The 15012-nt window shown below is 51.2% G+C and overlaps 1 protein-coding gene across 1 annotated transcript in view; it reads right to left on the reverse strand.

Annotated features, from left to right (window-relative positions):
* Positions 1–4682: 4682 nt before the first annotated feature.
* IGDCC3 (immunoglobulin superfamily DCC subclass member 3) overlaps positions 4683–15012 on the reverse strand; it is a gene marked incomplete at both ends in the record, with an annotated part of 99403 nt that continues 89073 nt past the window's right edge. The window contains 7 exons of the mRNA XM_084268032.1: positions 4683–4850; positions 5492–5699; positions 6573–6711; positions 7724–7828; positions 8075–8263; positions 12086–12250; positions 12567–12814. Coding sequence (XP_084124158.1) covers positions 4683–4850; positions 5492–5699; positions 6573–6711; positions 7724–7828; positions 8075–8263; positions 12086–12250; positions 12567–12814 — 1222 coding nt within the window. The remainder of the gene's footprint in view (positions 4851–5491; positions 5700–6572; positions 6712–7723; positions 7829–8074; positions 8264–12085; positions 12251–12566; positions 12815–15012) is intronic.

The following is a 15012-nucleotide window of genomic DNA, read 5'->3' on the forward strand; positions in this document are numbered from 1 at the left end:
AATCAGTGGAATTACTACCTTGGGAAGAACACTAGAGGATGAGAGTCCTACTCCAAAGGCAGGAGGTTGCCAGTGGTTTGCACTGGATCCAATATATATACAGGCTGCCCAAAGAGGGGGTGGGTGCCCCATCCCCGGGGGTGTTCAAGGCCAGGTTGGATGGGGCCCTGGGCAACCTTGTGTAGCTCCAGGCCTGGAGGTTGGTGGCCCTGCCTGTGGCAGGGGGTTGGAGCTCTGTGATCCTTGGGGTCCCTTCCAACCCAGCCCAGTCTGTGATTCTCTATATGCCTGTTATCCAGTGGGTTTATTGCTGGATAAAACTCTCCAATTCCTCCCATTAAGAAAAGGGGGGTGTGGGGAAGAACTAGGGACTCTGTTGAGCTGCTGGTTTAATGCTTGAGGCATCTAAACAAGGTCCCGGGGCGCATGGAATGCCTGGTGGTACCTGATCTCAGGTGAGGATGTGTGCAAGGCACCAAGAATCATCCCTGCAACAGTCTGGATGCTCCAGCCCTCTGGTCCAGGTACTTACAACGATGCCTGGACCCCTTTGCAGCCCCATGCCTGCACTACCTGTCCTGTTTCTGCCCCTGGGGGGGTGATGGTGGGTTTGGCAGCTGGTGGGTTTGTGCTGTGGATGCAGTGGGGCTTTGCCTCAAGGCTCAGGAGGGATTGTCCCTCCTGCAAAGCTGCCACCGCAGCTGCCAGCGGCATGGGGACACGCTCCAGGAGCAGAAACTCCTGTTCAACCAACAGCCCAGCCCAGCCTGAAGGCAAGTCCTCTGAAGAAGTCTCTGATTCAGTGAAGATGGGTATGTGCTCATGGAAGACTCAGGAGCAGCTTGGCTGGCACCTGTCAGACCACATCCAAAACACTGGCAGCAGACAGGGACCCACAGCCCTCCTTGTCTACCCAAGCACAACTGTTCTGCCCAGGTACAACGCTACCCAAGCACAGAATAAAACTCCAGAGGCTTCCATCAAACACAGAGCATGAGTTTGGGTGAACCACGGGCAGCTTTGCAGCTGTACCCCTACCCCATGCTGAAACCAAACACAAGCTCTTTTTTCCTCCTTGTTCCCCTCTTGTTTTACAGACTGAAGCCCAGACACACTCCAGGCGATGTTCTCCTGAGCCTTTGGTCAGCAAAGCTTTGCCTCCAGCCCAGTTCTGACATCGATGAACAGGGAGAGTGGCTGTTACATGTCACTTCTCCAGCTAAATAGATGTACTCAGCAGCATAAAGCCAGAATTTGCCCCATCCAGGGTTTTTTTGCCTAGTTTTGTGGACTTGGGAGGCTTGGGTAATTCCAGGAAGAACACATCCTCCTGATGGATCTCCAGACTTCAGCCTCATCCCTTCGGGGGGGCTGACCTGCCACGACTGCCTATGTTAGGTCCCAACAGTATGGATGGACAAGAGCAGAAAAGAAACCCCAAATAAAGAGGGAAAGCTAAACATCTAAAAAATAGTCTTTAAAGATTCACATCCATCTTCAACCATCTCAAACCAGCACAGGATCTGCACTGGTTTAAGCCATTACACTTCTGCATAATTATTTAAAGAATAAAAGGGGAAAAAAAAAGGAAGAAAAAGCTCTATTCTTGACATCCTATCGTCTTTCAACTAGTCAAATGGCACAGCATTTCCCTTTAATAAAAGGAAGTAGTGACAAATACTTGTTACTATTACAATATCACAATAATATGATATTAAATTAATAGCATGTTCACAGCTCTGGGAAGTCTGAGCTGAAAGCTACTCTAAATTCTGTGTTCACTTTGGCAACAGGACTTATTCATTGTGAACGGCGGCGTTACACACACACACACACACAAAAAACCCCAAATGACAACAAAAAAGATAGAGAAAATCTGGGCTGGAGCGGGATGGTGGGAGGAGATTGGGATTTCTTTGATATGAAGTTCTAACCGAAGCTATTTGGCATCTCCTCCTCCCTCCTGCCCTTTCCAAGCTCCAGCATCCTCCCGCTCCCACCATGGGCTGGGCTGTGCTATGGATCCTGCATGGTGCCACCAGCACTGTTCCACTTCCCAGGGTGGCTCCAGACCCAGGATCATGTGGGAGAGAGCATCCCACCATGGTAGGTGTGAGCAGGAATCAGTCTGATGGCCCTTTGGGCCTCTTTGGTGGGGTGAGGAGAGGCTATCAGGGTGGTTTAATACATGTTTAACCCTTCACATATATTTCCCCCCCTGTCCTGCAAGATGTCCAGAGGAGGAGGAATTTTAATGGGACAGGGGATACAGACATGGAGCCTCCAGAGCACCCTGCTCTCGAGGTCAATGCTGTGACATCTCCTTGGGCCAAGCTCGATGATTTGATCTGGAAGGACAGAGTCCTGCTCACACCTAGCCCAGCCCAGCCCCAGGACGCAGTGTGGGGGCAGGGATATCTGCCTTACCATCCCAGATATCAGCTTATTTACAGAGTTATGGGTGGCATCCCGCTGCCAGATGGGAAGAGGGTGATGAGGGGTTTCTGACACGAGGGACTCTCCCACTGGTACCATTTAAAAAAATACAATTATTACTTTTTTTTTTAAACCTTAATCTCATTTTCCTTTCCTGATTCCTCTCACTTGTCCTTGCAAACAGGGCAATGTTCAACTTCACCACCACTTACACACGGGAGTTCAAACCTTAACATTCACCCAGCTTTACCCAACCTACCTGGCAGGGAAAGGGCTGCTGGCCCCCAGCACCAGCTGGCTGACATCCCTGTCCCCTCTGAGTGCACCCCCCCCATCTCGCTCCATGGACACCACCAGCCACACACCAACTTACAAGGCTGCACCGTGCCAGGACAACCCAAAAACCATGGTGGCATGTTGGCAGTTGGTCCCTGCAGCTAGGAGGTGTGGGGGGTCACACAAAAAATCCCTCTCTTTGGTGTTGGGAGCTCCTCTGCCCACCCTGGGCAGGGGGAAGGGGTGGCTGCCAGCAGCCTCCAGCATCGTCCAGCGTGCGGCCCCGCTCTGCATCGCTGATCGGGAGCCCTCCTTGTCTTGTGCCTCCCAGGGAAGTGAGCCCTTTTCAGCTCATCCCATTCTTCAGACGATCTCCTGCTAGCTGGAAGTACGTTGGAGGAGCTGGGAGCAGCTCAGTAGCATCTCAAGGGGGTTTGGAAGTGCTGTATCAGGGTTTCCTTGGAGATGCTCCTGAAGGCAGGGTGGGCTTTGAAGGGACAAGATGGTGCCATCCACGTTCCCACCTCCCAGGGTGGGGTGGTGGTGTTATGCTAGGCATGTACCCTAAATCATCCTGCTGGGAATCAGCCTTGGGAAGCAGCACGCTGATGGAGCAGGAGGGCGCCCTGTCCCCAGCGCTGGCATCTAAGCACCTGGGGCACCCCGCTCCATCCCAAATACACCCAGGATGGAGTGAGGCAGCCACCACCAGCACCCAAATCAGCCCTGCAAGAGCAACAGCACCGACACACCCTGGGCCATTGCACCACGGGCCTGCAACAGCCACAACAGTCTTTAAAGTAAAATAAACCCCATGATACAAATCTCCACCACACACACCCCCTGCCCCCCAGCACAGCCCTGCTACATGCCTAAAAGTAAAGCTCATAACACTAATGAAGCATCTTGCTTCACACAGGGCTGGGTGGGAGAGGCAGGAACCGGGAAGGGGGCAGGGGGACAGGAGAGGACACACAGACACACACACAGACACACAGAGACACGCGCGGGTGTCTATCACCGCGCTTGAGGTAGAACATTGCTTTCAAGGTTTGGAAGTGCTTCACATGGGAACAACGACCACAAAAACCACCAAGGCGCCAGGTACAGAGCGTTGACTGCTGAGGTAGGACCAAGCTTGTACTGACCAAGTGCTACACTACTTGTTTTGTTTTGAACACGAAGGAAGACACGGGTAGTTCTGCTTCCCAGAAGACATTCATTCCGGTTGAGGTAGGTTCTGAGTTCACTCGGGTTGTCTGTCCAAGTCTTTCAGTAGCCCTCAGGCAGGCATCCTTTGACACACACACAAACACACACTCACTCACTCATTCCTTATTTTTTTACCTTTTTTTTTTAACCTTTTTTTTTTTTCATATTCTTTCGAGTCCATCAGCAAAAAAAGTATCCTGAGAAGTAGTGAAAGTGTACAAAAAATCATCAAATCCATGGAAGAAACAGCCTTCCCAAGGGCCTCACTTGGTTTTGTTTGGAGTTGAGTTAGAAGGATTTCTCCAAATCCAGTCTTCTGGAAATAAAAAATAGAGCCAAAAAAAAATGTAGTCCTAAAGCTGCTGATCAGGAAAAAGTCTGGGATGCAAAGAGAAAGAGGCTCCAGCCTGTCAGAGATAGGAAAGTTTGCCAAACTCTGGCAAGGAGTCTTTAACTTAGCAGCAGCAGCAGGGGAAAAACAACCTCCATTGTGCCCAGTCTCCATAAAGCCATCGTTGGAAGAAACGCACCGAGAGGCCGGAGAGAGGTGGGAAAGATCAACTTCACAGTTTCCAAAAGGCTGTATACATATATATATATTTATATATATATATAAAAATAAAGCAAAAACAAAAAAATAACAATCAGACCGTAAAAATCTTCAATTGACCTGAGATTGACGACTCATTGTGAAGACATCACCAGCCGCGGGTTTGGTTTCTGGTAACTCCTCCAAGAGGGTTCGAGTCTTGGTGGTTTTATCCTTCATTGGTGGGACCGTGGTCAGGAGCTGGAGCTGCAGGGCTGCCACCGCCACGGGGGCTTTTGGGGAGGGGGTCTGGCTGCTCCTCGATGATGCTGAAGTCATCCAGGGGGAGTGTGGTTATCTGGGTGTCGTCATGAGCGGCCGGTGGGCTGTGAGAAGACTGAAGAGAGAGAAGAGGACAATGCAATGACGATGGCGGGTTACTGATGCTCTTAAGACATGTGGCCACCTCTGCCTCTACTCTGCCCTGGTCAGGCCCCACCTGGAATATTGTGTCCAGTTCTGGGCTTCCTGGTATAAAAAAGACAGGGATCTCCTGGAGAGAGACCAGAGGAGGCTACGACGGTGATTAAAGGCCTGGAGCATCTTCCCTATGGGGATAGGTTGAAAGAACTGGGGCTGTTCAGCCTTGAGAAAAGAAGGCTAAGAGGGGATCTGATCAATGTTTATAAATATCTGAAGTGTGGGACACAGGGGGAAATGGGCAGCATCTTCTCAGTGTCTGTGGGGACAGGACAAGGGGCGATGGCCTCAAGTTGGAGCACAGGGAGTTCCACACCAATATGTGGAAGAACTTCTTCATGGTGAAGCTGAGGGAGACAGGCTGCCCAGGGGGTGTGGAGTCTCCTTCTCTGGAGATATTCCAGACCTGTCTGGACGCCGACCTGTGTGACCTGTCACAGGGACCCTGCTTTGGCAGGGGGTTGGACCTGATGATCTCTGGAGGTCCCTTCCAACCCCTACGATTCTGTGACTCTGTGATTCTGTATCCCAGGTGTGCTCCTGTCACACCAGACTTACCGTTATTCCCTTATCCTGCTGCTCCTGGGATGGGGATGCTGGGAATAACCTCTCCAGCTCATTCATATCCAGCTGCTTTCCATTCAAGTCCCGGTCGTCCCTGTCCCGGCGAGCAGCCCCGTTCAGGACGAGGCCTGTGGCGTTTCGCTGGCTCCGGGGGATCTGTGGGGTCGAGAGCTGCTCCTGCACATTTTTACACATCAGCAGCCTGAAAAATAAAAGATGGAGCCTGAGGGTTGGCAAAGCTGGTGCTTCTCCCCCTTCCTTCCCCAAAGCCTGAGTCTGCCCGAGTTAGACCAATGGAATCCTGGGCTCCATCAAGAGAGGGATGGCCAGTAGGGATAGGGAAGGGATTGTCCCTCTCTGCTCTGATCTTGTTGCAGCCTTCCAGTACCTGAAGGGATCAGAGAAACAGGAGGGGAATCAGCTTGTTAATGGGCAGACACTGGCAGGACAAGGGGGAGGATTGAAGCTGGAGGAGGGAAGGGTTAGATGAGATATTAGGGGGAAGATCTTTCCAGAGAGAGTGGTGAGGGGCTGGAATGGGCTGTCCAGAGAGGTGGTGGGTGGCCCATCCCTGGGGGTGTTCAAGGCCAGGTTGGATGGGGCCCTGGGCAACCTGGTGTAGCTCCAGGCTTGGAGGCTGTTGGCCCTGCCTGTGGCAGGGGGTTGGAGCTCTGTGATCCTTGAGGTCCCTTCCAACCCAGACCAGTCTGTGATTCTATGATCCCTGTGCCACCCTCCTTCACTCTTTAAATCCCTCCCATAAAGTCATGACTCTTTGCGACTTTTGGTTTGCAGGGAGGCTCAGGGCTTGCCAGAGCAGAGATGGGGATGCTCCTGGGAGCTGATGGGTGCGTTTGGAGATGCCCACTGGTCTGGGTGCCTGGGAGGAGGTAGGACCTGTGCCACAAACAGCACTCAGGGTGCGCACGGGAGCCAGGCTACAACTGCACATTGCGGGATGTGCATCCTGAGATGCACACGGGGAACAGCCCATATCACACTGGGGGTGTAAGACCCCCTACAGGGGGGCTAGGGTCCCCTGCCCCTCGTGAGCAGCAGCATGAGCAATTCCTACCTTCCTCTGTACCCAAACATGAGGAAGAGGACGCAGAATATGATGCAGGTGACGCCGATGTGGATCCCGATGATGATGCCAGTTGTGGAGGTTTTATTGTTCTGCTCGTCCTTCATGCAGTCGCAAGGGGGATTCAGCACTGCCAGAAGAAAGGGGGGGGAAGGGGGGAAAAAGGGGAAAAAAGGGGTCAGTGGTGCCATTTTCTTATTGCTCCTCATGCTTTTGGCGAGCCCCGAGCAAAAGCTGGAGCCGGGGTGATGCTGGGAGCTGTGTATGGCGTGCAGAGTGGGGGACCGGGGAGAGCACCGCCTGCCAAAGCAGCTCTCCTGCTCCTGGTACCCCAGGACAGTTGTCACACAAGCACAGGACCAGGGGGTCCATAGAGAGGCAGCCCAATTACCCAGACTGCTGTTATTAAACACAACTAATGAATAAAAAAAGACTCTGGTGTTCATTTTCACCAAGTCTCATGTCCGAGGTGGGAGGTAGGATGCAGCCCCCACGCTGGAACAGGCTGATGCCTGATGGGAACAAGGAGATTAGTATTTACTTCAACAGAGACAGAGGAGTAATAACTGTCTCTTGAAGATATTCCCACTGGAAGGCTTAAAAGGCTTCTGAGAGCGGCGGGATGTTTTTTACACATAGATGAATATGAAAGGTGTGATCAGTTAGAGATTCCCTCTAGAGACATCCCCTTTTCTGCTGCATAATGCAGTGCTCACGCTCTGCAGCCTGTCTTCTTGCCAAAGCCATTGCCTCCTCCCTTCCTAGCACCAGTGAAGGTCAAAATATCCAGGAGAGCTCCAGGAGAGTGGAGATGCTCCACGAACCATGTCCCATGCGAGGATGGGCAGCTCTTAGCTCATGCATGGGGGTTTGTTCCTATTCGTGGCCTCACCTCTAGCTTGAGCTCAGGGGACAAGGCTGGCAGCTACAGAAACATTTGGTTTGTCTTCTTAGAGGTCCTTCTCCCCCTCTGCTCTGCCCCGGTGAGACCACACCTGGAATATTGTGTCCAGTTCTGGGCCCCTTGGTTCAAAGAGGACATAGAGCTTCTTGAAAGAGCCCAGTGCAGGGTCACCAAGGTGATGGAGTGGAACACCTTCCTACAAAGAGCTTTTCACACCCAGACCAGCATCCCATCTCACCTGTCCTCTCCACAGTTTCCCTCAAGGACACGAAGCGGACAGTTGAGTTTCCATCCCCGTGCTGGTTGTAGGCAAGGAGTTTGACTTCATAAACCACCGACGCATCTGGTTTGAAGAAGACACAAGAAGGACATTTCAGGTTTGACCATTAGCTGTTTCTCCCCAGGCTATGCTTCATTAGAAAACACCTTACCAAGCACACACAAGGTGCTGCAAACAAGTACCTCCTCCTGGGAAAGCACCCCAAAAACCTGGGGGAGAGCTGCAGCACCTCCCGTTCACAGTGGTCCAAGGCATCCCGGCACTCCCAGGGTCAGGAGGGGACACGGATCGAGCTGTCCCCATACTCACCCAGGTGTGTAATGTTGTAGGCTGTCACGTTGCTGGGCAGTAGCACTGGACCCGTGTACTGGGAGAGGTGGACTTTGCGGTAATAGAGCTTGAAGCCTTCGTGCTGGCCCAGTTTGATGGAAGGTTCCCACGTAGCCTGGACGGCGGTGCTGTTAATGACTTTAATAAAGAGGGATGGCATGGCTGGGACTGAAACAGAGAGAGAAAGACGGTGGGTTGCATGTGTGGGGTGGGGTTTTTTTCCATCTGCACCACGAGCAATTCCCCAGCAGACTTTCCCTGCACTCACTGCACCAGAGAGGGTGCCAGATGAGACGGAGAAAAATCATATCAGGTCCTGGTTTAACAGCTTTGAACTTCTCCAGGGACCTGTAGGACTTTTGAAGGGTTTCCTACGCTCGGTTCAGCAAGCAACAGGGCTACTTTTACACTCCAGCTGCAACCTGATGCTCAGCCTCGTCAGGTCAGGGCAGGAATGCAGAAACTTTGGCACTGCATTCCCAAATTCCACTTTTCTGCCTTCCTGATAGTAGCAGGACCTTTCAGAGTGATTTATCCCCCAGGGAGAAAGGAACCAGAAGGGATGGAGCTGAGGACATCCATCTTAGAAGCATGCCAAGTACCTGAACCAGCTTGCAGGGCATGGGGGAGCTTGCTCTCCCCATTGGCTTTAGGAGGGAGGTTTGGGAATCTGGGGATTTGGGAGAGGAACAGGGCACCTTCATGTACAGCTTAAATACCTGAGCAGCCTGAGACTGGGGTGCAGCTGCACCCAGCTTCTTTGGGTAGGCAGGCACTTACCTGGCCTTAGGGGCACGCAGGGAAGATGTCCCTGCTGCTGCCCAGTGTCACCGAGAGCTGAGTCAAGGTCCATCAGGACACTTTTGCTCCAATCAATGCCCCCCCCAAAACCCTGCCCTCATTCTCAGGGTGTGCTGCAGGAGGGAATCATGGCCATTCCCTCCCAAGGTCCCCAAAAAAGCTGCTCAGCCCCATCCTTCCCTTCTTGGGATGCAGGTATCGGGGTTTCCCAAAGCTGGGTCTGCACAAACCCTGCCCCTGAGCCCTGTGCAGTGCCGGGGCACACAGGAACCCGCTTCCCCCAAGCCTCTTCCTTCCCCTCTCCCTCCCTTTCTCATATGCTGCTCACACCAACACAGAGATGGGGCTCAGCAAGACATTTCACCAATGATTTTACTGGGTTTTAACCTCATTTCCTCACAACACCCCCAGGCCAAATGCCCCCATCAATCCTCCAGCCCTTGGCCCCATTCAGAAGGTGCAGAGAACCAGCTACTGTGGGTTCTGTCCTGCCCAGGAGGGACCAGGGTTTCTGGGCACTGCTGTATCAGGCAGCAAGCTCAGCTAAACCACCCAGCAGAACAACAGCCTGGCTTCTCCAGCAGGCTCCAGGCTTTGAGACAGAGCTATTTTACCAATCCCACATGATTACAAGCTCCTAAGTCCCCAGTAAGGACTGCTGGGCTCAAATCAAATTGATGCTGCTTTTTTGTCTCATTTTTTTCTCCCCAGTGGGGCTCTGAAGGATGAGAAGCCCAAACCCAGTCTTGCCAGCATCCTTTGGCAGGAACCTCAGTACAGCCATTCGTCGGACGATGGCGAAAAGTGGATTAGCCATGTCAATCTAAGGCTGATGAGAGCTAAAAAGGGCACTTCTGAACTGCATGACACAATGCTTTGCTTCCTCCCAGGCACCCACAGCTCAAGCTTTCCCACGGGGAGATTTGGGGTAAGGAAAGACATCTCTCCTGGTGAGCAGGGAGAGTCTGTTCCCAAAGAGATTCTCTCCTTCAGGTCACATGGGCTTTGCCAAATGCCCTACGAATAAGCACAGGGAGAGGAACAAGTCCCTGCTGACTGGTAAGCATCTCCATGAGGATTCAGGAGGAAAGACTCAGAGCAGTTGTCCTCAGTCAGGTTAATGAGATCCCATCCTGCCCAAGTGCTGCCAATGGGGAAAAAAATAGCTTGAAATACTTCTTCTCGCTTGGATTTGCTTAGGTTTCCCAGGAGAAGTCTGTGCTTAGGGATTTCTAGGTGCAAAGAGTCAATTCTATTCCTACAGAATGTACCATTCTTCCCAAAGCTGCATATTTTTTGCAATCTGATTAAATACTTAAGGGTTTTTTTTTCCCCAAAGTCTCCCAATTCCCTTCAGAGCAAACCTAGGAATTATCCAGATTCCCCCTACAAAAAGCTGGACCCTCACTAAAAGCATCATTTTTCCAAACCACAGGTGAAAAACCACCATGGAAAGGGAAGTCACCATTATCCCACAGACAAAGAAACACCGATGTGGGCCATCCTGATTTGTGAAGAGTCGGCTTTATTTTACTGTTGCAGAGCCTTACATTCCATAAAAACCACAAGAATCTTCTCTCCTTTCAAAGTATGGAATATATAGTGTTTATTCAAACTTTGAGTATATATATAGGTGTAAAATATTGATTATGTGTATCACTTGCAGAGTGCAAGTGCTGTTTATAATGTTATTACACAAATAAGTGTATACAGTGGAGTATAGATGTGTGTGTGTATAGATATATGAGCACACACCAGTCTATAGGTGCTTCACAGAAGATCTATATATATATAGATATATATATATATGAGAGACATAATCTGGATCTACTTTAAGAGAGGCATCTCCCTCATGCTAAGGGCTGGGATACTGGTTTTCCTCTTCTGGGCTGTTTGGAATTTTCCCCAGTTCATTTCAACTTTCTTCTTGAAGGTGTCTTTAGCTGAAGATGACTAAAGGAATAATCTTCATCCTAGAGAAATGTCAAAAAGTCCTGGAGAAAACCCTCAAAAGCATTAAAAGACAAGAACAAGGAGCGTGGGCTGCTTAGTGATGTGGGGAGGGTTTGAGGCGTGAAGTACCACGGCGTTAAGGAGAAGAGCGGGGAGGAGACGGGAGGATCTTCCTAGCAAGAGGTTTGTGAAGGACAAGGTTCATTTGGGTAGTTTCTCTACAGCATCTCCCCTTCTGCTTTCCATCCAAAATTATCCCTGGCACAAAGGAAGGCCACGGCACTTGCAGAAAGCTTCAGAGAGGCTTCAGCCCAGTGCACTTTCAGCATGTTCCTGGCCCTGAGAAGCTCACCTGCCTGAGCCAAAAGCAGCCCTGCACCTCAGTACCTTCACCAGACCAGACCAGTACAACCCTGTCACTCAGACCAGTCTCCAGCTGGCAGCATCTCTGCTGACTGCTCCAATAAATGCTGTCACAGCTCTCCAGTATACCCCACGAAGGCCTGGAGTGAAATGGTTTGATTGTGAGAAGAGGCAGTAACACCTTAATGTGGTTACAAAAGCTGCTGGACCCTGGCTCCCTGCTCTGCACTCACCTGAGGTGCCAGCCAGGGCTGTGGTTTCCATTGGGTGTCTGTGCAAGGGTGCTACACTGCAGCACCCACTTTCTTACTAGGGAAGCTAGCTGGCAGCCACATCTGGGAGGCCAAGTAATGGGTAAAAGCCTTGGAGATCACCCTAACTTGTAATTCAAAGGGAAAGCAGGGACTTGTAGCTCAGAGCAGCTCAGCTTTAGTCTGATTTCTCCAGGATGGAGGAGACAAAAATTCCAATTCAGAAAAACATGGTGCTCATCGAGTAAAAGCTGCGAGCAGCAGAGCTGCTGGAGGATGCTGAGATGCTGCTTGAGCAGGAGCTCTGCACTTCACAAGCAATTTAGGAAGAGCCAAGAGCAGTCTCAATGCACGACCCCAGCCAGGCTTGCACTCACCCCCTGCCCCAGCATCCGTGGCGAGAGGCAATGCCGTGTCTAAGGCAAGCAGCCAAACCCCCCATTTCACAATACAAGTGAGTTACACACAATAGCCCAGAGTATGAGAAGGAGTGAGAACAAGCTGCAGCACCGCCACGGGCTACGTGCCAAAGCATCGTGGAGCGGGTATCGGGGTGACCGGTGCTGCTGTTATGCACAGCAGGTTTCAGCATCTGATGGTCCAAGCGCAAAGCGGTCCTTACCTTCTCCCAGCGTGCTCACCACTGTGACTTCTGAGGCTTTGCTGGCACCCCGGGAGGTGTAAGCCTTTATATAAAAGCTATAGCTGGTCGAGGGCTCTAAATCCGTCACAAGCTGCTGGAAGGTGCTCTTGCTAACAGCCTCCTGATACTCCATCTCTACGGGATCTGAAGTGCAAAGAGAGAGAGAGAACAGAGCAGCGTTAGGCTTCATGTAAAGAGACTAAACAGATGTTGCAAGTGGTAATTCTGGTCCCCGAGGTGGATACATGTCTGCCCACATCATTTTCTGCTCACATTTCCATGTGCTTTGCCAGAGACCTAAGCAAAGAAGAGGAGGAAGAGCTGACCACGCAGCTTCACCCTCCCCACCCCAGTGTTACTGCCTCATCTCTGTCTTTTGGAGACAATGGAGAACATGGGCAGCAACTGCTAAATTACGAGAAGGCTGAGGATGCTCTGAGCAATGCATAGAGCCCTGTACCTGCAGCTTTCCGAATGTGCAGCACGTAGCCGATGATCTCCTTGGTGTTCTGCAGAGGTTCTTTCCAAGACACCTGGATGGTGGTTGCAGAGACTGTCTCAGCTTTCACACTCTGTGGAGGACCGGGCAGTCCATCTGCCCACAGGACTGTCAGGCGAGCGCTGGCTTGCGTGGAGCCGGCGCTGTTCTCGGCGATGCACTGGTAGATGGCTTCATCTGCCTGGTTGATCCCGTAGATGGAGAGAGTGCTGTGTGGGGACATGAGAGGGACAAGCATCTCACTGAGCTCTCTGCACCAGACAGGCCTACCCTCCAGCCATGCCATGGCCCCCACGCTGGCTCTAATGGCATCCCATGTGCTCCTGTTTCCACAGAAAGCTTCCAGGAGGCTGTGGGATGGTGCTTTTGGGGAAGGAGAAGCCCGGGAGGGGGATGTGGCATTCCCTGGATCCTGTGACTGGGTAGGTTATCTCTGCCTTGACTTGCAGAGGGTCAGCTTCAGGGGGATTCAGGTACAGTCAGGCACAGGGCTGGATGGGCAGCTCCAGGATCTGAAACCCTGAGTTCAGGAAGGTCCACAGCTATCTCACCAGAAGTAGCTCTGTGGCAAGTACATCTATACACCCAAACCAGCTCCAACTGTTCCAGTACACACCAGTGAGACCCATCCAGGCACTGCACACGGTTACTAAGCCAAGCCTAATCAAGCGCAGCCAGAAAGCCCTGTGGTGATGCTCTAATTGCATTATAGCACATTAGAGCAGTCTTAGGGTAACACTGGGATTACCTGACAAATCCAGCACAGCTATAGCCTCAGCTCCTGCTTCTGCATTTTCAGAAACAAGAGCACCTTGAGCCAAAAGCTGAAGATAATGAGCAACTGGGTGTCCTTCTGACACATCAAAGCTTGCTCTCCTATGGCAGCAATCAGGACAGCTCCTCCAGTCTGCTCTCAGGGACCTCTACACCAGGCTTAGGTGCTGGTTTCAGCCTCCAAAATAAAGACGGGTGCTGGCTACCCTGATGGAAAATCTCATTAGATGTGGGGAGGGAAGTCAGTGATGTACCAGCTTCCCAAATGACCGTGATCCTGAGCATGGTGCCCATCTCTGCACCGTATCTGGGAGGGGTATTCAGTGGCTTGAATGTCTCAGTGTCAACCAGAGTCTGTGTATGTGTGAGTGCATAAACCGAAGACCCTTTCTGAGCTGCATGACCCTCCAGCAGAGGCTGTGTCCCACCAGAGCAAGCTCAAGGCCAGCCCAAGGGTTGTGCTGCCCGGTTTAAGGCAACACCAGCAAACATTGAGTCAGAACTAAACGTACAACACATCAGCTCTCTCTTCCCATTCAGTGTGTAAAGCAGCCTAAGAACTCAGTGAAAGCTCTGCTCTCTCCAGAGCTTGTGCCTCTCCTCAGAAACCCGGCCAGCAACAACCCAACCCAACAACCCAACCCAACCTGTGACTAGCAGCAGACATGAGGCTCCATAAATAAACACCTCGTGTGTCTCTCTTCCAAGACATGGGGCAGGGAAGTCTCACCACACTGTGCCCAGCTCCGAGCAGGATGTGGAAAGGCAGCCTTTGACATTGAAGATGTTTTTATCAACCCTCCCCACTCCATCTTAAGGCAGCAGCTCAGCTTATGATACAATATGCACATGATGCCCTTGCTCCTAGTCAGATATTCTCACAAACGGGGCATCTTGGGGAAACCTTCTGAACTGAAGTCCAAGTTGGGGCCCAGACGGGACCAACTAAACACTGTAAATTGTATTTGCTACTGCAAATTGTGGTCACTGACTGGTCCTACATGTGCACTGTAGGAAACACACCTACAGCACCAAACGCAGCACCGCTTGCCACTGCCTCCCCATCCTTTTTGGAGCACCATCTATACAAGCACCACACTGGATTAATCCCTGTTTTTTGCAGCTGTATTCCCAGTCCTGCCCAGTTCAGTTGAATTGTGGTTTGCTTCTCGTTTGGCATGAAAGTCTGGGAGACCACGATCCCTCCAAGCTTCATCATCATCATCTTGTTGGCTAACGCCAAAGCCCACAAAAGAAACAACCTGAACCCAACCAAATTCACATCCACTGCTTGCTTCTAGGGAGAAATGAATTATTTTCTTCTCCTGCAGTGAATTCCAGGTGGACTGGGGACTTGACCACACATGAGTAAATCCTGAGCATCCCTGCTGATGCCAGAGGCAGTTCACGGCTTTTTGGGAGTCCTAATCAAAGCTGCCCTTTATGTAAATGAGACATTGTAAGATGGAAAGTGGAAATGATAAACAACCTGCCACTTCCTGCCTGTATGTCAGAACGAATGCTGCTTCTAATTGCAGCAAAATATTGGTCTTCCTATATTAAAATTTATTATCGCTGTTGATTTAACACTCATATTTCTGCCTTGCAAATTATCGGGGCCATGGTGAGTGAG

This window comes from Gallinula chloropus (genome assembly GCF_964237585.1).
Source record: "Gallinula chloropus genome assembly, chromosome: 9".
In the NCBI taxonomy this organism is placed as follows: Eukaryota; Metazoa; Chordata; class Aves; order Gruiformes; family Rallidae; genus Gallinula; species Gallinula chloropus.